At 43.4% G+C, this 22516-nt stretch overlaps 1 protein-coding gene across 4 annotated transcripts in view; it reads left to right on the top strand.

Moving 5' to 3' along the window:
• LOC129188023 (fibroblast growth factor 14-like) overlaps nucleotides 1-22516 on the top strand; it is a 67127-nt gene that overhangs the window by 16364 nt on the left and 28247 nt on the right. For 3 of the 4 annotated variants that reach the window (XM_054788008.1, XM_054787982.1, XM_054788001.1), the window contains one exon: nucleotides 16312-16422. In XM_054788008.1, the coding sequence (XP_054643983.1) occupies nucleotides 16371-16422 (52 nt within the window). In that variant the 5' untranslated portion in view covers nucleotides 16312-16370. Of the gene's footprint in view, nucleotides 1-5481; nucleotides 6961-16311; nucleotides 16423-22516 lie in introns of those variants that run through there. The other variant, XM_054787991.1, reaches the window with a different exon arrangement.

Below are 22516 nucleotides of genomic sequence, written 5' to 3'. Positions count from 1 at the left end.
ACAACAATAACAACAATTAGAAAATGAATATTTTTATAACATGCTTACGACCTTGTAAATATGTTTTTTAACATTATTAGAGCCCTCTAGATATGAAGTAACACCCCTACAGTCGCCTTTACACTCATATTACCCACAGTAGTGGACATAATAAGTGAAAATAAGCATAAATAAGACTTGTGCTCGTGTGTGTTGGTGTAAATGTGTTCTGGTGCTGAGCAGGTGGAGGACAGGAAGTGACTTCAGGGGTTCAAAGTTGAGTGTTAGCTTGGCATGGGTTATGGCCGCAACAGTAGTCGGTGTTGGGGATTATTGTGCCTGTTGTGAGAGCATTCGAACCTGCAAGCCTGTCAAGTCTGGTGTGTGTGCGTCTCACCGAACATTACATTAACATTACTGACACCTAGTGACCAGTGTAGAATACTACATATCCTCACAACGTCTTTGAATGCGCCTTCTGAACGTCTTGCATTTGTATTTTACATCATTTAGGCGTTTTTATGCTTGAAAAATCAAATTCAACTTAAAACTAGGGTTGTCAAATGATTACAAATTGTAATCAGATTAATCACAGTTTTTAAATTAATTAATCATGATTAAGAAGGCTTTAACGCAGGCACCCGCACGCATGCGCGTGCACACGCGTGCGCACTCACAGTTTAGTTCCAAATGTGAAAACTGTGAATAGTTCATGGCGTTATATTTGCAAATAAATTGTTAATTTGATGTAAAACAACCCTTTTTTGTGTTGCTTATGTTGTGGTGTAGTCGTTTAGGATATTTGAGCTGTCACAAAAACAAAAAAATGATGTCCAAGTGAAAGTTAAGCAGTTTTTCTCTCGTATTTTTATTGGGAACTGACATTTTCTTGAAACTTACCTATGTTCTACTGCTAAAGAAAGAAGCAAACTTTTTATTTCTGATGAAAGACGAGCGTCTAACCTTTCTTTTGGTAGGTTCCGTGTTTATATAACCACAGAACACAATGTTCTGTGTGCCTTGAAAAATCAGTCAAAATGGTCTAGAATGGCCCGTACTGTAGGGGCTGTCTTTTGAGAAATGGCTGGGATCGAATGAGTTAATCACCATCAGCGACTTTGCCTGAAATCTGCTCCTATTGTACCACATTGTTATACTAGACCAAATAGCTATGACCTGTGGGGATCCCATTTGCTTGCATGGTCTGAAAAACGAGCAAGGCAGAAGAGTTGCATTCTCAATAGTTGCCAGTAAGGGGCGCCCTTGTCCCTGTGTAGCTCCACAGGGTTTTGCAAAGACGAGTTGAGTGGAAGGGCGTGTCTGTGTGCTCCGTCTTGGGTGTGTGAATGGAAAACGGGGGCGGTGTATTTGATCATAAATGAATGTGTCATGTTTGGGGTCTTGTTCGAGTGCTTCCACGTGTACAAATGTTTATTGCATGAAGCATGTGGATGAAAGGGGGGGGTGGGAGTGAATTACTCTTTGAAGTCGGTGTCCCGCCTTCCTGTGTTGCTATAAAAAGCAACCGAATCCATGAATTTTAATGTAAATGCGGCTTTGATTTATTCATACTCACGCTTTCATTTGGCGTGGCCGGGATCAAGTTCACACTCCGTGATTTGCATATTCCAAGCAAAGATGGCTCTCATTTGGGAAAAAGCATCTTGTATCGCAAGCAGATGAAGCGGTGATGTGGGAGAGGATATGCGGACATTTGACAGCTTTCTGCTGTGAGATCAGGAAATGCAGCATGCATCAGGGAGACATTTGTGGAAAATAAAATGGAACCGCAGGCAGGCTCTTACATGCACTGTGGCGCCCTCAAGTGGCCACAAATGCAATTGCTGGTAGAGCTATCCGTGGTGCTGAAACGTTGAAGTCGTTTGGAGTAAATATTTGATTACTTTTACGTTTTTACAACATTGTAGAAAAATACATTTGCAATTTTTAAATATAATATGATAATCAGTCTAATATTAATAATTAAGTACGCTAATAAGGTGCATATCTTCTCCGAACTTAAACTTGATACAAGCACAAGAAAACACATCATTAAGCTGTGTCCACATAACAAAAAAATGATCTTTAATATTTTCCGAAGCATTTTTTTCCTTCTTTTTTTTTTTTTTTTACATTACACTCATCAGAAAGACTGTTAACATGCCTCGGTGAGTTCTGCTGTGTTAGTTAGCAATGCATAATTGAATTCTTTCATTTCTACGAACGGTTTCTACACAGTTTCCCCGGCAGTGCAAATGTGTTTACAGGTCGTCCTTGAGTTACGTACAAGTTCCATTCCTAGATAGTTTTTCTGTAAGTCAGATCTTACGGCAAAGTTATACCCTGCTAAATCACTCACACTGTACACACCGAGCTCATGGACGACATAAAATACAGTAATAAAACACTAAACACAAGAATTCAATGAAGGAGTACCGAAAAAAATAAAAGCCAAAGGCCGACAATGGCCTGTTTTGTTTTAGCAATAAGGAGAATGTTAATCGATCAGAGTCAAGCGATTGAGACAAGTGCACATAGTGTGTACTGATGTAAACTCATTCTCAAGTGAGTGTCGTGTTGACGAACCAAAATGACGTTTTTAATTAATTTGTGGGTGCGTGTACGTAACCGCATGCACGTTTCAGTTGAATGACACACCACAGCCCCAATTTAAGAAGATACACTCATTTTATTCCAGCCTTGCTTGGATGTATCAGGGTTTCCGCTACATGTAATTGATCGTGGCACAGCGCCACGACAAAATAAAAGCCACCAAACCTTCAAAATTAGTTGTTGTTTTTTAAACTTGAAAGCAACGTTAAGTAATATACTGTATGAATGGATATACATGCGACATAGATATATATATATAGCTAATTATTTATGAACATATTGACCACAATTAGTTTGAAAACAATTAAAATATCACAAAAACTGCACTTTATTTTGATAAACATGCCCCTGTTGGCACTTGCGCATGTGTGACCAGATAGACGTTCACTTATTTTGGAGAGAATGAAAAATTGTCTGTAAAATGTGTAGTCAATTGACGACAGCTTGTCGCAGCCTAAGCCCGTCTATGCCAGCGTGCGTGATAGCAAGGTCTGTCACAATAACACATTTTGCTGGTCGATAATTGTGCTACAAATTATCGTCGATATTCAATATTATCGGCAACATTTTTTGAAGCCATTTTTTCCTAAATTATTGTTATGAGCGGTGTAATTCACATTTGAACCACGAGATGGTACTCAGGTGTAGTGTCCGGTGTACCTCTTTAAGACATTAGCTTGACACAGGAGTTGCCTGTGTGTATATTTTTGCATTGTAGCCAGCGACACTGTCTGTGAGTGAGCCCCATTTTGCACTGTTTTTTTTATATTTGCCGACCAAAAGCACTGACTGTCGGAACGAAGGCTCCGCTGCCCGAGCGCCTCCTTTGGTAGTGTTTTTTCCCAGTTGAGAAAACTGATATTATTTGATCTTCAAATCCAAATCCACTTCACTTATATACGTAACATATTTTATAAACACTGTTTCCAAAGTGCTGCACAGACTAGTAAAACCACAAATAATAAGAAGTAAAAGTACAATTACTACAGTAAAAACTAAAAGATCAAATAAAAACAAAGGCACTTTGAATATTGCACTAAGTGGGACCACATAAAGAGCAAATAGAATGGGCCCAAGAACTGATCCCTGGGAGACTCCACAGTCAAGAGGGGGCGGTGAATGAGGTGGAGTCTCCAAGTCCCACAGTAAGGCATCTCCCTGACCAGTAAGAACTAAACCACTCAAGGGCAGCCCCTCTCACATCAACACGGTTTTCCAAGCCAGATAAAAGAATAGCATGGTCGACTATGTCGAAAGCACCACTTTGTCTAAAAGCACTGAAATGGCCGAACCACCAGAATCAGTCATTAAAAACATTTAAAAGTGCATACCCAGTGCTATGAAAGGCCCTGTCCCCTGACTGGAAGGTGTCTAAAATCTAAAAAAGGCTGCATCTGTGCAAGAAGGCTTTTTTCTAAAATCTCGGCTTGGCAGACGATCAGGACATCCCTAGTCCTCGCAGACATTGCCATTTTATGACGTGGACATGTGGGGCTTAGAGTCCGGTGCGGCTCTTGTATGTGCAAATCTGTTTTTGCCTCTAAATTTAGTGGGTGCGGCTTATACACCGGAATTTACGGTAAGAGTTTTGCAGTGTTCTCGGTTCATGTTCTGCTGGTTGTGGGAAAACGTTAAAGAAATAAGTTAGTAAGTTAATAAGTCATAAAAATTTACGACGCGCCGGCGGTCCGCCCGGCCATGCAGCCCACCACCACAGCTTTGAAATATCCTAGGGGAAACCCTGCATATAGACACATACTCATGGACGTCAGTGCCTGTCTCTGAAACAAAAAGACCTGAATGATAGTTAGCTCAAAATGTTACGTAAAGTTTGTAGGTGTGCATGCGGTGCATACTGCAACACCCGACACTCGAATGTTTCCAAACGTTTGACTGGACCTTTTGTAATTATCGACGTGATATCCTTAGCTTGTGACCTAACCGTCACATGCTGTAGCATGGGAGGACGTATGGGTGGAGTCCAGTTTCATCCGGTATAAGCTTACAGCCTCTTTGAAAGGAAGCGCCGTGCACCTGATGCAAACGACAGACATGTGGGGCAGGCTTGCACCTGCATTTTTAAACCTCTTTCAGGCGGCTGTCGTGAGCCGCACGTGGATGCGGTGATGGGCCAGCAAGCGGAGTTGCTGTCTGTGTGCGTGTTTATCAGCTGACCTCATTACTGCAATCTAACTGTTTTGCTCAACCATTGTCATGGACGTGTCAGCATCACAAACAACGCAAGGATTCCTGATAGGATACTTTGTGTCATACGCCTTCTAGTTCTGGGAAGGGAAACACTGGGAACATTTCAATTCATAGCGGATCACTGGAATTCAATTAAAGTTATGTAGGTCAGTCATTGCTCCGTAGCAGAGGTCTGCAACCTTTTTTTTTTGTCATTTTTAACATTTCATGTGATGGGTTAATATGAACTCCTTATAATGGCAAATCACCACATTTGTTTACAAATGCCAGCCAAGTTGACATACTTTGATCATCCTTGTCCTCCTGTGATCGAGATATCATGCACAAAATGCTGCCATTCTAGAAGAGCTCGATGTGATTAACACCGACAGCAGTGGCGGAGCTACGAGGGTGGCCAGGGTGGTCGTGGCCGTTAGTTCAGCCTAACCGCCGTTTCCGCTTGGACGCATTTCACTGCAGCACACGACTTTTCGTGTGGCGGAGCTGTCAATAAAAGCGCGTGTTGCGTGAAGTGCAAGCGGCAGGTAAGATTTCCTTGATTACTTTGATCGGTTCCGGTCAGGTTCACCTCGGCCACCCCAATGAAAAACTTCTGGATTGCCAGCCACACTCCAGCAAAGTGGTTCATAAACTCTAGACTTTATAAAATCACGTTGTTAGCATTTTTAAGTCCATGACAGTATCAATTATGTGCACACGTTACATTTGAGCGCGGCGCTTTTGTGTGAAAATTGGACCGAGTCACCCAAGAATGCGGCCATTCTTATGAAAACATTCACTTGTAGTGATTAGCATTGTTACGTTGTAGTTAACTGATAGCAAACATCCACTGTATACCGTATAAGTGCACTGCTTTCAACAAGTGTTATGATGACGTCATTGAGTTGCTTGTGTGCCATTGGTTAGGCCAGCAGGTGCCCACAATGGCACGTGTGCCTATGGCTGCCAACACCTGCTTAAAAGACAACAAAACCACAATTCTCCCTCAGACACATAAAAAAACCAAACTTTTACCAGTTCACTTGGTTTAAAGAAATCATGTTTGATCGTTTCGCGTGTGTTGCACCGGCCATGATGACGAGCTGTTTTTGTCAAAGAGTGTGTGAGGTGCCTCGCTGGGCGCGTGGCTCCAGCAACACTGTAGCGTCCAACCAGCCGCGGCGACAATTACCAGAGCATCCGGTTTGATACTTTCACATTAAAACTTTAAGTAGGAGCGTAGTTTGCGCTTGGCATTTAAAAGACGATGTTCGTGCTGATTTTAGGTTGTTGAGGATCAAATTGAACCCAAAAAGGAATTTTAAAAACACCCCTCGGCGTGTGATTAGATCGAGTTTCATCAACAACAGGTGCCAATAGCTAATTATTATCTGTTTATGTTGTAGCACTTAAACTTAGTACGCTTAGTCCGCCCCGTGCTTTAAATCATGATGATGACGTTTGTCGTTAAATTGCCCACTTGCCGGGCGTGTGTTTGTTTAACTTCGAAAGCCCGACGGCTCCGTTTCCGGCGAGGCTCTGTCTGACTCACGTTCGTTTTACACACCTGGAGCGGCTCGCGGCGGCACGCGCGCCTCGCGCCCTTTTCAGCCGAGCACAAACGGACGCTTTCCGGCGGCGGAGGAGACGCTTTTCAGTCGCCCAACAATTCTGTTCCTCGGAAGCTCGTGTTCGCCATGGGGGGGCTCGCTGTCAAACCGCTCAAATGAAGCGGACGAGCCGTTCATTGAGAGCCGCTGCCGTCTGACTGACAGACAGGGCGTCGGGACGTGACGGACAGGTAAACAGCTGTGCGTTGAAAGCCAATGGCCGGTTGCCTCGGACTGTGAAGTAATGGGGCCGTTGTAGCTGGCAAAGCCGAGACTGTGGGGCGCGGTATCGTCTGCGCTCCGAGACACTTCGGAGGACACAAGTGACGAGACCGGAGACACGGACGGAGACAGGTCTGCTTTTGTGTCGGCGGGGACATGGCAGCGGCCATCGCGAGCGGCTTGATCCGCCAGAAGCGGCAGGCGAGGGAGCAACACGCTCACCGACCCACCACTCACCGGCGACGGAAGAGCCCCGGCAAGAAGCAGGGGCTGTGCAACGGGAACCTGGTCGACATCTTCTCCAAAGTCCGGATATTCGGCTTAAAGAAGAGAAGGCTACGGAGACAAGGTGTGCGCGGGACACACACACGCACACACACACACACACACACACACACACATACACACACGCACAAATCGGCGGACAGACGCGCCTATACTGACATGCACGCATATGCACATTTTGGACACCTTCACGCGTGGGAAACGCGCAAGCACATCAATATTGCACAATCACAAAATTGACAAATTCGTCCCTTTTCCTCTCTCTTGCGGGCGCGCACACGCACGATCATGTCTTGTGGTGTCCTATGGTTCGGTAGTTTCCCAACGCATTCATTATTGAAGTCAGAGATTTGGTCTGTAGTGTCTAGTCTCTCTTTCTCTCTCCGACACTACCGCCCAAATGAAAGCCACCGTCTTTTATTTTGCACGAGGACTTTTTGTGTAATGTTCTTTGAGTAAAATGTGCGTAGAGGTCAACACAACTGCAGTCCACGCACAAGACAAATACATGAAAAGGAAGATTCTGTTCGTTTTCATAGCTGTTAAGTGTGGTTGGAATCGATTGATTGCCTGCAGGTAAGCGGCTGGGAGGGACAGAACGCGAGCTTAGGCTGTGTCTCAATTCGCCTACTTTCATACTCACACTTGACATTTTGAGTGCATAAGTGAGAATACGGCAATAAGCAGTGCACTCAACACGCCCCAAATGGCGAGGGTACGACCGCGGACCCTCACCGCCCTCGATCATTGCCGTCTTGGCTACGCAGGGAGAGGGGGGCTAACGTGAGTGGTTGCACGTTGCAAAAAGAAGAGAACAAGAAGAAGAGAGCAAATATTGTGAGCGTCATTTCTGGTAAGTGCGCGGCAGCAGTAATGGATTTGGGACAGCACTACGTCAAAATTCACGCCCTCTGGGACAAAGTACGCAGCGTACACAGCACACACACTAAAGTGTACTGACGGAAGTGCGATTTGAAACAGTCCAAGAAACTATATTGAGGTGTCATGTTGATGGGACTGGTGAGGAACAGGATGCTTAAAAATATTTACATTCCAATCGGGAACGTGAGCGTGCCATTTTTCTCAGTCCTCCATCACGTGTTTAGGCCAGGAGTGTCCAAACGTCATCCCCGGAAGGCCACATGCTGTTTTGTGAAGTAGGGTGAAAACCCATTCCAGTATGCAATCAGAAGTTGTTATTAGCATCAGCATTTCAGTAATTTCTCTTTGCCTTTTTGTGCTCCCCCCCCCCATTTTTAAATGTATTTTATTTCTGGAATAAGCAGCAAGCCAGCTTAAAAAAAGCAGCTGCAGGCTGCAAATGGACGTCGGGCCGCACTTTGGACACGCCTGCTTTGGATATTTTGCCCTGTCTGCGAGATTGTAACACGTATTTCATGAAAAACCTGTCTTTACATCCTTATACCCCTTTTCCCTTTTTTTAAAACAAAGACGACGACAGCCTCCCGCCATCATCTATCTACCACCTTTCCTGTAACTCTAATCCTCCTCCTTTGCTTCAGATCTCTCCATCACTCCCTCCAGCTCTTTCGCCCCCCCAACACACACACACACACACACACACAGCTGTGAGCGCCGACGGCAAAAGCTTGGCAACGTGCACCAGCTCGGTTCTGGGTGTTTGTGTGTTATTTGCCAACATCCCCTACTGTCTTCCAAAGGTTTTGTGAAGGAGAGAGTGGAGCTCCAAATGATATTCAAACAGATACGGCCTCATAATTGGCTTGTCATGAGACGTGGGCGTAAACCTCGATCCAATTACTATCATTGTGCGTTTTGTCTGTAAATTTGATCGCATTATGGTGTCGTTAAATTGACTTGAGTCATTCACTGTAGTTTACTTGCGCATGTAAATCTTGTAAATGTGAAAATTGATGTGATCTTATTTAACGTCGAGCGGCTGTGTCACCGCTTCTTGTCCAAATGTCATCGCTGTGAAGGAAAGGCTCTCTGTGCGGCGTCCCCGTGACTGAATCAATGCGTAATCATACGCAGGTATGGAAAATCAATAGCGGACAGAAGCGCTCGCCCCCGCATTGTGCACTTGTGTCAAGTCCGCGCGCGGCACTTGGAGCCAACGACGGTGTCAAATGAAGTGCCTCGTTGTGACAAAGACGAGAGTCGGCCACGAGGTGCGGCCACCGGCGCCTTCATTCCAACGGTGTTTCAGCAAGAACTCTCATTTCTGACTTCGGTATGACGCAGAAGCGGCGTTATCGTCATGTGTCACACCCAAAATTTAGTGCGTGCGTCGCAAGGCTCAAGTGGACGAGGAGGAGAGTGACGCCTCACATCACCGAGGGACCGGCGCACGAGTCGCACCACACTGCGCGACTGTGTGTGTGCGTGCGTATGGGGGAATACCCCTCTGCTGGAACACTGTGGAATCACGAGACTGTTGTCATGGCAACGTGCAGATGGGAATTTCCCTAGTAACAGACAGGGTATGGAGATTCTGGGAAGAGCAGGGAATATCACCTTGGCGACTGAGGGAGGAAAGACGGCGTGTTTAAAGGGGTAACCGCATGTGAGACAGCTGAATGGACAAATGCTGATTAGCTGCAGTTTCCCTGTGAGCCATCATTGATTCTTTTCCATCCATTATACAGCTGGCATCACCAATCCATCACCAAACTATAATTGTGCTCAAAACCAGTCTGGACGTTGTGATTAAAATCTAAATTGAGTTCATTAATACCCCATTTACCTCGATAAAGCTTACACCACACCTGCGTGAGCCCACCTTTTGTGGTAAATGATTCTGAACTGCAGATCTGGACGCTTGTTTTAGCTTCACGGTCAGACATCACTGGTTTCTGCACACGCGTTTAATAAATTGCCACAAACCGAAGCTGAGCACAAAGCGTGACCTTGGCAGCCTGCAAGGCTGCATATGGTTCTGTAGTGAGAGACCCATTTCAATTAGATAATCTTGCCACTGTCCGATTTGTTTCCCTTATCTTGCTCGTAGAGATATTTTCCCCCTAAACAACCATTTTTCTTTTCAGCCCGTAATGGATATTACATGACGGCGCACCACCAAGCGTGCTGTGACTTATTCTGTTGTGTGAATGACAACAGGTGGTTACACAGGTTAATTATGTACCTCATCGGTACTTCCACCTACTGCAGGGGTCGGCAACCCGCGGGTCCTTGTTGCGGCTCCCTTTGCTGAGCTCTGTGATTTAGGGGAAAGTAGGGGAAAGTGCATTTTCGAAAAGAATTTGAAATATCCGACTCACCGCAAGTCCGTGAATGCATGTAGACTGAGTTCTGACTGCTGATTGGATGAGCAAGGGAAGGGGCGGTAGGCTAGTGTATGCGGTGAGTCTCACTGGAGAGAAAAAAGCTGACCGAGTTTGGAGCAAGTTACCGCAGAGTGAAGTGAAACTATTTCATTTACGAGAGCATCGCAATATGTTTTATAACGAGAAGCGCGCCGTAGCTGCTGTATGTGTTCGGAGCCCGTGACGCGCTAATCGCCGAGGTGGTGACGCCGGGAGAGGCGGATAGTGCGCTGCGGGAGCTGACGGTGTCACGCTGCTTGTGACTGCTGTGAGGCGGGGAGGAACAATACGTTTTTTCACTTTTACGTCTCCAAATACCAGACCCTACATTTGTCGCCAGTCGCTTTTGGGAAAATAAATCACCAAGTTGCCAGAGTTAGCGAGAAAAAGGCCAAGTTGGCAACACTGGGCTGGGGAAGGAAGAGGAAGCCGTTCACAGATACGTTCATAAAAATATCAGAGCATCTATTGTTCAAATTAAAAAATAAACAAGAAATGATTCAGAAAATGAAAGAATGCCTCCCTCTGCAAAGACAATCAAGGACAGGCTCAGTAGAATGGTTATTGATGGCAATTCAGCATTGGCATCAAAGTTTATAAGCTGTGTGATGTTTTACGGTCCAGACTTTTTTTTTTTTTTTTTTACCGGAAGTGGAAGCAAAATGGCACTTTTGATGCTGAAGGTTGACGACCCCTGACCTCGTGGAAGAACATTTATGGGACGCCGGCATAGATTGATTGACAGTCGTCCCTTGCCACTTTACGCTTGGAATTTTGCAGCTTCACTCTCTCAAGGTTTAAAAAAAATAAGTACATTAGCTAAATCATGCTGTTTTGTGGTTGAATGCGGCTATTATTAGAAAAACAAAATGCATATTTAATATTACACATTTTTTGCCTAAATTAAACGTTTCAAGCACAAAAATGGTTACATGGACAAAAATACAAATGTAAGGCATTCAGAAGACGCATTCAAAGACGCTGTGATGATATGTAGTATTCTACACTGGTCACTAGGGGTCAGTAATGTTACTGTAATGTACGGCGAGACACACAAGCAGCAGACTTGATCGTCGGGACAACAGGCTTTTATTGTAGGTTTAAATAATCTTTTAAATTATCTCACAACGGCCAAAACAATCCCCAACAACAGCTACTTTTGCAGCCGTAACCCATGGCAAACTAAACCTCAACTCACTTCCTGTCCAAATGTGTTCACTTCTTGTGAACACATTTACAGCAACACACATGAACACAGGTCCTATTTCTGTTTTAAATGGCTTACTTTCTGTTATTATGTCTACATTGGGTAATAGGAGTGTAAAGGGGACTGTAGGGGTGTCATTTCTTGTCTAGAAGGCTCTAATCGTGTTAAAAACCATATTTAGAAGGCCGTAAACAGGTTTTCAATGCTCTATAAAAATGGTGGGACACACAACAGTCAGACTAGATAGGACAGCTCTAGTCTAGTTCATGCTCAAAAACTAGGTGGGACACATCATATAGGACAAGTCTAGTCTAGTTCATGCTCAAAGACTAGGTGGGACACACACCAGTCAGACTAGATAGGACAGCTCTAGTCTAGTTCATGCTCAAAGACTAGGTGGGACACACCAGATAGGACAAGTCTAGTCTAGTTCATGCTCAAAGACTAGGTGGGACACACACCAGTCGGGACTAGATAGGACAGCTCTAGTGTAGTTCATGCTCAAAGACGAGGTGGGACACACACCAGTCAGACTAGATAGGACAGCTCTTGTCTAGTTCATGCTCAAAGACTAGGTGGGACACACACCAGTCAGACTAGATAAGACAGCTCTAGTGTAGGTCATGCTCAAAGACAGGAGGCAGGTGCCCCCTCCCTTTGAGGATAAATAGATTGGATCTTGCGCCAGGCTCTCAGACTAGAGCTGTCCTATCTAGTCTGACTGGCGTGTGTCCCACCTCACCTCACCTTCATGCTCAGTCTCTGAGCATGAACCGATGAAGCCTGCTCGGATGAGAGGCGAAACGTCTTCTCAGGCTACCCGAACAGTCCAGTTGCGATCGATCGAATGCCCTGAGAACACGATGACCTGGATGAATGACAATGTTAGCATCTTTTGGCCTCGGCAGACGCTTGTGTTTGTATTCATGTCATGTGTTGCTTTTTTAATATGTAGATGTGTGAACCACAATACCAGGCACATGCTGGTTGTGTCCCCCCACTGAAGAAAATACACTGTTTTTATATTCTCATCATGTAACACATTTAAAACAACAACCCCTCTGATATTTATTCTAATAATGTTGAAGTAAAGTAGAGATCCGTTGGTGACTACGCCCCATGCATTGTCACATCACGAGCGCACCAACTTGACACCTCCTCTCCCTTTCTTCCCGCTGCACAAAATGGATCCGTCACAAAGATGGAAAACACCCCCAGCGCCCCCGCCCCCCTCCCCCTCACACACATCCCAAACTGGGTCAACCTCGGTTTTGTTTCTGTGCATCACCTTGACTCTACCTTTACGCTCCGGCTCTCACACGCACACACAAAGGGGATTCCCAGCATGCTTTTAGCACGGTGGGTGTGGTCACATGCATGTGCCAATCGTTTCTCGGTCTCCATTTTCAGTCAGTGATTCATGACGTACCTTCTATCTAACCTGACAACCTTAGCAAAGTTTTCCAAGTGCACCAACGACCAGGAAGGATGACTTAGTCCGAGAATCCTGTGATGGATTTGATGTGCTTGACTGGTCTTCTCTACAGGAAGTCCCTCAGGATGTGGCGTCACATGCTGCCACTTTGCTCAAGCTGAATTTCAAATGTGCCTCCAAGATATGTTGTCATGGTTATAACTGTACATAATGTCACATTTGTCTAACTATTTCATTGCTCAACATTAGGTACAGCTGCACACTGTAATGAGCTCTAATACAAGAGCCTTGATCAAAAAATATACCATTACACAGCTAATGAATGATGCTCATCTTAGTATCGCATGTTTTGCTCCTTACATGTAGATAACCAAAATACTGTAACAATGTTGAAGTACAACCACAAACATATTGTTGAATGAATGTCTCACGTCGGCCATCAAAAATGAGCAGTGTCTCCCATAAATTCATTTATTTGGGTTGGCCCATCATGAATAAATTCTGCTAAATTTGGACCTCTCGGGTTCTGTCCAGGTCAAAAAGTCGGTTGAACAATTTTTGCATTTGAAGTGAATGCAAGCAATTGCAATGCCAGCGCTGGAGAGAACGGTCAGCCACACAGCCAAGGCCTAGCAAGATGCGAGAGAGAGTTCCTTTCCCTCATAAGCCTTTCTGTGGAGGCGGTCCCAATGACCAGGAAGCTTCCCTTTAACTGTTTGTTGGTGTATTGGTCTGAACACGGTGTGTTTGTTCCAAGTGAAAGGCCTTGTGATTGTGTGTTATCTGTCTGTTATGAACGTGCAAATATGTTTCACTACTCACCCAAAACGGAGTGGAAAATATTCCATTCCTAACACCATAGATACATTTGGCACTACCTTTTAAAAAAAATGAAAATGGATTTGGCGCTCCCTGGTCACTCTCGTTCATGAACGATGGCATCGTGACTCTGCTTCTTAACACACTCATACGCGTTTGGGCCCTCATTTATCAAAAGTGTGCGTGGATTCCAGCGTAAAACATTGCGTACTCACAAACCTCAGAACGTACAAACGCAAGAAAAAATTCCGATGTATAAAATCACACGGCACACATTTCTGCACAGTTTTCCTATTCTAAATCCCACCAGCGGTGAACTGTGCGCAGGAGAACTCCACCCACTCCACTACTCCTCCCACAACCATCTAGAAGTGGTCAATGCTAAATAGCTCATGAATGTAATGATGCTCGTAATGAGCACGTGTTGGACTGTCAAGGAGGGAAAGATGGACATGGCGACTCCCAGAAGGAGATTGGTGGTCATTACGTCAAGCGCTGTATAAAGGTTATTTTGGAGGGCTAAGTAGCGGCATATCTAATAAAAACAAAAATTGGAATGTCAATACTTCATGAATCAAGTTAATAATGTCAGCTCCACTGTGAGAACTGAACCGAGATGAAGAAAAACACACGATCACTTCTGAGCCTTCTGTTTTTACCAACTCCTACCGGCGTGGTGAATTATATAAAAGGATTTTTATACTGTTTGACGCGAAACTGAATTTAATTAGATGCATGCTTTGAAGTAATACCAACACATGAACAACACAAAATAACAAAATTAACGGAATAAAACAGGTGACTCCTTCTGACGTCAGCATAGCCCGGATCAAACCTGCGTTCTCTGCTTCAGAAGACGCTAACAGGGATTGTTGGGAAAACGTATGCATTTTGCTCGCTTACTGGTGAGAGCAGGTCGTCCAGAAACCAGAAGGTTGGCGGTTCGATCCACGCTCCCTCCACCCAGTCACTGTCGTTGTGTCCCTGGGGAAAGACACTTCACCCACCTTGCTCCTGCAACCAAAACCAGCTCCAAATTGTAACGCTCTAACGTGTACCGTTGGACCAAGCTGGCGAGGCTGAGAGGGGGACCATGTTGAATGGGCAGCACATGGTCTCCATACGCTACCATTGTCTCTCGAGACGGAAGGTAGCCTACCGGTGAGAGCGGGAAAAAGCCATAAAATGTCATAGAAAGCGTGCTGTTATTCATTGACTGACAGGACAAAGTGCTTCCCTTTTCCCATCAATACGAGACGCAGACTTTTTGTTTCCAAATAATGGATGATGGTGTTTTTCAAGGGCCGGTTAACAATCCCAGTGGTGCTATGACTTTTGTAGTTCATGTGTTTTTGAATGTATGAGCTTTATTTTGTGGTGTCGATTCCTGTGTCTGAAAAATTTGAGCTCCTTGTTGACGACAACGACACGTACGTTAGCTTCATCGTAGACGCTAAAATGTCCTTGATGTTGACGAAAAACCAGTCAAGATTTTTAGAACACCCCAATTTTCCCAGTTATTTATAGAAATTCAAGTTGTTCAAGTCCAATGAAAAGCTTGAAATGGTACAAAGGTAAGTGGTGAAGTGCCAGAGCTTAAAAAAAAAAAGGTAAGGTTAGCCAAAACTGAAAAAGGATGTGTATTTCAGAATGATACAAAAATGCCAGTTTCAGGTACCACAAAACGAGTAAACAATTTAAAGCTGTTGTGCAGAAATGGAGGTTGATCAAGCCTTGGCAGTTGGTGCAACTCGTTCCTACAGGTGTTCCACGTTCTGGCGTGCTTACTACCTCCTCTGTCTGACTAAAATTAGCGTTTGGAACACACTGTGGTACTACACCCTTGTGAGCATCAGTTGAACAGTATTGAACTGGAGAAAGTCATGTGTTGCTACAAAAATGGCAACAAAAAATGGAATTAACAATGGAAGAGCGACTGACCATCTTAACAATTAAACATGTAGCTTTTTCCTCCAGAGAAATTGGAGTGTTCTAAAACGTTTCACCGGGACTCTACCGACATTTGCCTCACAGAGGCCAAGATTTTCCTGAATGACGCCGATAACACGTACGTTAGGTTCATCAAAGATGCTAATTTGTCTTTTGAGACGTAAAGACTGTAGGTTTACTGAAGACAAGTTCAGTGATGGCAAAAACATAGTTAGCTTCACGGTAGACTCTAAATTGCTTTTGTTTTTGCAAAAAGCCATACATTCAGGCATGGGTGAAGGAGTACGCTCTCTTTTTCCACAAATCATTTTTATATAAATACCAACGTGTGCGGTGAAAGACGCGTACGTTCATGTGACTCCTGCTGATGTAACTTTTTTGTGCACAGCAAGCTTTTGTAAATGAGGCCCCTGGTCTGCCAGAGAACGAGAAGATGCCGTGCTGCCGGTTTAGCGACTTAATGACTCAACAAAGCGACGAGCTGGTCTTATTGTGAGTGTTATAAGACGTACGCAAGCGCGTCTACCGCTGCATGAAATGAAATAACTTTATGTTCTGTCGTTAATTAAGGTTTTAAAATGTTGCCATGGCCAATTATGCACATTTGACAAATAATTTTATACAGTTTTATTAAATCTGATTGAATGTGACCCGTGTGTTTACCTCTGACTCCTTTCCTTGCCTTGTTTCTTGTAGAACCACAGCTGAAGGGCATAGTGACCAGGTTGTTCTGCAGGCAGGGCTTCTATCTCCAGATGGGCCAGGATGGAAGTCTGGATGGGACCAAAGACGACAGCACCAACTCCTGTAAACACGCACACGCACACGCACACACTCACTCATGACAACATACAGTAATGTACTGTACATCAGGACAAACCTCCTGCCTTTCTTCTGCCTTTTCATTTTCTAATAATTTTGAGAATTTTAAGATGCTGAGAATAAAGTTGTAAATTTACGAGGATAAAGTCGTAAGCTTACGAGAAAGAAAGTTGTACATTTGCGATTTTTTTTTTACGAGTTTACGAGTCTTAAACTTAGGAGGAAAAAAGTCATAAATTTATGCCTTTTTATTTCTTGTGAATTTACGACTTTATTCTCGTAAACGTACGACTTTATGCTTGAAATCTCCAGTTATTGTGTTCCAGACATTCCAAAAAGTTAACACAAAACACTTGTAATATAGAAAAACTGCAGTGGAACCTTGGTTAGCGTCATTAATTGGTCCCAGGATGTCAGACTCTCACCGCAACGGACGCAAACTGAATCAGTTTCTCCCATAAGAAATAATGTAAATCCAATTAATCTCTTCCAGAAAGCCAAAAATGTTAGCCCAAAACACTTTTTTATAGGTTTAAAATGATAGTTTGACATGCAGAAAACAATTCCGAATGCATATAAATACATGCAAATGAATGAATGAATGAAAGCAGTAAATTAACATTTAAGGTTACTTTTCCCTTCAGTGAAAACGTGATTCTTGATACGAGTGTTCCCAAAGACATCATGTGGCAGCGAGACACCACACGGACACCGTCTTCCTGTTTTGTCATGAGTTATTTCTTGGATTCAATAGTGTTTCTCACCTCAGTAACCCCAAAATGGAGCCAAAGAAAGCCAGCATTTTGATAAAGAGGGTGAAAACACCATTGAACTGAAGTGAATTCAAGAAATAACTCATGACAAAACAGGAAGATGGCGTCCGTCTTGTGTCTCGCTGCCACATGGTGTCTTTGGGAACAATCACATCAAGAATCACGCCTTCCGTGAAGGTCAAAGTAACGTTTAACATTCATTAATTCATCATTTATATGCATTTAGAATTGCACATATCCATCCATTCATCCATCCATCTTCTACCGCTTAACCGTGATCGGGTCGCGGGGGCAGCAGCCTAAGCAGGGAGGCCCAGATTTTCCTCTCCCCAGCCACTTCGTCCAGCTCCTCCCGGCGGATCCCGAGGCGTTCCCAGGCCAGTTTGGAGACATAGTCTCTCCAACGTGTCCTGGGTCTTCCCCGAGGCCTTCTACCGGTTCGACTTGCCCTGAACACCCCCCCAGGGAGGCGTCCGGGAGGCATTCTGACCAGATGCCCAAGCCACCTCATCTGGCTCCTCTCAATGCGGATGAGTCTCTCCCGGAAGACAGTGCTTCTCACCTTATCTGTAAGGGAGAGCCCAGCCACCCTACGGAGGAAACTCATTTTGGCCGCTTGTACCCGCCATCTTGTCCTTTGGGTCACTACGCAAAGCTCCTGACTGTAGGTGAGGGTAGGAACGTAGCTCCACCGGTAAATTGAGAGCTTTGCCTTTCGGGTTAGCTCTCTCTTCACCACAACAGCCCGATGCAGAGTCAGCATCACTGCAAACGCCGCACCAATTCGCTTGTTGATCTCACGTTCCTTCCTTCCCTCACTCTACCAGAACTCCTCCACTTGTACATGTCAAATTATGAAAACATGCGTATCGGCCCGATACTGGCATAAAAATGTAATATCGGTCAATATTGATATCTTTTTTTCCTTATAATGAAAGCCGATATAGCCCTGTAAGCACCAAAGTCGCAAAACATTGCTGAATTTGTGGGCGTTTCTATGCAAAGTTTAGGAGTTTACAGATTTTTAGCCCCGTGTGCCTGCGAGTCCACTCGACATTCAAGTCCAATGTAAAAAAAAACAAACCCAAAAAACGCGGAAATAGTGACAGGCAGACGCGGCAGGCAAGACTCCTCGGCCACACTTTGCTGACGCTGTATCCATTAACTTCACAACAGATATGTGTTTAGATAGATAGATGGATAGATAGATAGATAGATAGATAGATAGATAGATCGATAGATAGATAGATAGATAGATAGATAGATAGATAGATAGATAGATAGATAGATAGATAGATAGATAGATAGATAGATAGATAGATAGATAGATAGATAGATAGATAGATAGATAGATAGATAGATAGATGCAGCTCTGCAAAAATGTCATAATGAACTAAAACAACCAAGGCAAGACATGAGCAATAAGAAAAACAAGAAAATAGTTTGAAAAATAGAACATTTGTACTGCAATATTACATCATAAATAATAATAATACATAGTAATAAGAATACATAATAAGATAATAATTCCAGTCCTGTCACGAAAGAAGGTATGTGATGTTACACACATATCGGTATCGGTATCAGTTGATGTAGGAATCGGAAATTGAGAGTGGGACAATATCGGCATATCGGCAAGCCAACATCGGACACCCCTCGTAAAATGGTTTGTGATGCGCAACATTGTATGATAACTAAGTTTGGGATTGACCGACGTCCAGTCCAGGGTGTACCCCGCCTCTCGCATGAAGTCAGCTGGGATAGGCTCCAGCATACGCGCGACCCTAATAAGGATAAGCAGCATAGAAGATGGATGGATGGAACTAAATTTGGGCACAAATGTTTGCCGAAAGCCGAGTGTATGTACGCATATCCTGATGCGTGAGCACGTGATGGGTGGTGATGGGTCTTGTTTGGACATTTTGCCATCACAGTTCCCTTGCCGGGAGACCTCGGAACCTGACATGGCCTCCGGTTGAATGATGAACTCCTCGCATTATTTGCGAACGTGATGTCGCCGCTCCGCGTGACCGTCTCCAGCATCAAATGTCCCATCTGTTTGCATATCGCAGCCCTGGCGTTAATGCGGACACGCACGGCTCGGCATGTGGATTAACAGAGTGTAATGCGTCTCTCACCTCCGGCCTTTGTCTCTCTCGTCTGCGGGCAGAGAAAGCCGCGACGTCTGGAACGCCATTTATAGGAATGTTATTTTCTCCTCTAATCAGCTGGAAGCATTTCTGTTACGCATGATCACCTTTCCACAGTTCGTACATTCCTCCTGCTCGGCGCTCAACGTTGTGTGTGTTGGTTTACGGGGAGATTTAACAAGCACTTAGAAGCGGTCTTGATTAATGAGGGCCCTGCCTTCCATCGTGTAATCAAGCCTTGATTGGAAGGCAGATGCACCACTAAAACAAAATCATTCAGTGTCGGCTGTCGAGTCTTTCATCACAGCGTTTTGTTTTGATTATATGCACGCATATCGTCCCCGGCACAAAAGACACAAAAGTATCAGGACACATGGCGTGACACCCACAGAAAGTGAACATGGAAGTCCAATCTTTCTAAAAGAGAGTGTTTGTGGAACCTTATATCCACTCATCCACCCGTGAGGTCAGCGATTAGTCTGAAACATTTGTCGACAGAGACTTGTTGTCGAGGTGTTGCTTCATAAAAGTTTAATTGATAGACCGCCACGGAGTCATTTATTTATAAGAAGACGCGTGAGGGCAAGAGGTAGAAAGGAAAACATGTCTGGTGAGGAGTAGGGCTGGGCGATGTGGACCAAAACTCATATCCCCGATGTACTTAGGTTGAATATGGATATACAACACACAGTCATGGAAAAAATGATTAGACCACCCTTGTTTCTTCACTTCCTTGTTCATTTTAACTAAAGGTACCTTTGTTTGGACGAATATAACAATGACAACAAGAGTTACATTGTTTGGCAGTACGATGCTTTAGCTATTCATGTAAGAACTTATGTGATTTTTGTTCATAATAAGAGAAGCATGGAAGTCGCTAGATATCAGCTCTTAAATTCAACTCTTATGAGCTGTATTTGTTGTCATCATTGTGTTTGTCCCAACAAACGTACCTATAGTTGTACCAGGCATTACAATGGATCAAGAAACTGAAGAAACCAGGGTGGTCTGATCCTTTTTCCCATGACTGTATATCCCCACATTTTTTTAAGCAAAGTGAGTTTAGAGAAAATGAAAGCCAAATGTGCGTGTCAAGTTGTTTTTATTAAAATAAACACTTAACATGAGGATGGAAATTTGAAAGCTTTGTGCAAGATGCACATCAAAAAATCGTACCTAAAAATATCCTCTTAAATCAAGTAGGCCATTTTCATTTTGAAATAAATATATAATTTTTTATATTTTTTTATATATTATTATATTATTTTTTTTTTATAACAAACCTTTTAGTTATGCTCAAATCCTCAGCTAAGAACAAAAGAAGAAAATATGAAGGAGGACATTTTAAAATGTCAGCAACTCAAAAATACTTTCAATTGAAGAGTAGTATTTTTTTAGTCCTTATTTTGTGCCAGGAACACCAACCTGTCAAGTGCATCAGGCTTAGCAACTGTCTGTCTGACTTCCTTGTACATTTGTGGTAGAGCTCGTCGTGCTGAATAATTGTGACCACGGAGCTCGCTGGGCATCGTGAGTCCATCCTTTTCAGCAGGTGTTTTAAAGCCGTTGTTTTCCACTGTTGCAAAGGGGAGCATATCTTATTCCAAAATATTATCGATAGTGAGAAGAAAAAGTATGGGAACCCTTTGGAATTTCTCACATTTTTGCATAAATTGGTCATAAAGTGTAGTCTGATCTTCATTTAAATCACAACAATAAACAAACTGAGTCTGTTTTAAACTAATGCCACACCAAAAATATGTTTTCAGTAGGGCTGTCAGAAATAGCGCGTTAAGGGCGGTAACTAATTTATTTAATTAATTACGTACGATTTTTTAGCGTAATTAATGCATACGCATGATGGCAAGCCACGGCTCTCTGTTATGACAACAGACGGCAGCACAGCGTAGCTCCCCACAGCGTCACACAGAGTCTGCCGCTCTTATACAACTTTGTTCTGACCTGAACGCATCACAACGACGTCTTCCTTATGCATGTACCCTACCGCTCAAGAGGTTTAGAACGCTCCTATTTCTTTGGAGGAAAAAGCTGCATGTTTCAGTGTTAGGATGGTCTGTCACTCTTCCATTGTTACTTCCCGTTTTTCTTGCCATTTTTGTCGCAACAAATGATTTTCGGTACAATGCTGTTCAACTGATGTTCATGAGGGTGTAGTACCACAGTGTGTTCCCAACACTGTTTCTCTGGTAGTAAGTACTCCAGAATGTGGACCAACTGCCAAGGCTTGATCAACCTCCGTTTCTGCAGAACAGCTTTAAATTGTTGACTCATTTTGTGGTCCCTGAAACAGTATCATTCTGAAATACACATTATTTCTCAGTTTTGGGTAATCTTACCCCTTTTTTTTTCCAACCTCTGGCACTTCACCACTTACCTTTGTAGCATTTCAAGCTATTCACCAGACTTGAACCACTCGAATTTCAATAAATAACCGCAAACAATTGGGGTGTTTTAAAACATTTGACCGGTAGTGTGTTTTTTGTTCTAAATAAACAGAAATGCAATGAAAAACGATAAGTGGATATTCTTATCACTCACTTTGTAACTCTTAATGCGGAAGTACAATCTGCTGCATTTAAGTGTGCTCGGAAATCCCAGAAGATACACTCAAAACGAGAATGGGACTTAAATGATGTGGTGTCTTTGAACGCAACTCCTCCTTGCTCATAATAACACAGTTAAAGTCTGATTCAAATATTCTGCTATTAAAGGAACCAGTGCTAGGTAAATAGATTTTTAGACGTGTGCCATCTCGTAACTTGATTTCAATTTTCAGTTAATTTGGTGCTGCTGATACAGTACATACAAATATATATATATATATATATATATATATATATATATATATATTTATATATATGCATATATAATCCTGCACTGTCATTGATCTTTCTTTCAATAAAATAGAGTAAAAATGGGCATATTTCAGAACGTGTGACATGGTGATTAATCATGATGAGTTAATTTTAAAAACTGTGATTAATCTGATTAAAAATGGTAATCATTTGACAGCCCTAGTTTTCATATTTTCACTGAAAATAACATGTAAACATTCACAGGACGGGGAGGAAAAAGTAAGTGGCTACGGATTATCCAAGAGCTAACCGGAGTCAGGTGTGAGCCAACCTGAAATCC

This window comes from Dunckerocampus dactyliophorus, chromosome 1 (genome assembly GCF_027744805.1).
Source record: "Dunckerocampus dactyliophorus isolate RoL2022-P2 chromosome 1, RoL_Ddac_1.1, whole genome shotgun sequence".
Lineage (NCBI taxonomy): Eukaryota > Metazoa > Chordata > Actinopteri > Syngnathiformes > Syngnathidae > Dunckerocampus > Dunckerocampus dactyliophorus.
Note: the sequence above shows the minus strand (reverse complement) of the source record. Positions and strands in the feature narration are given on the sequence as shown.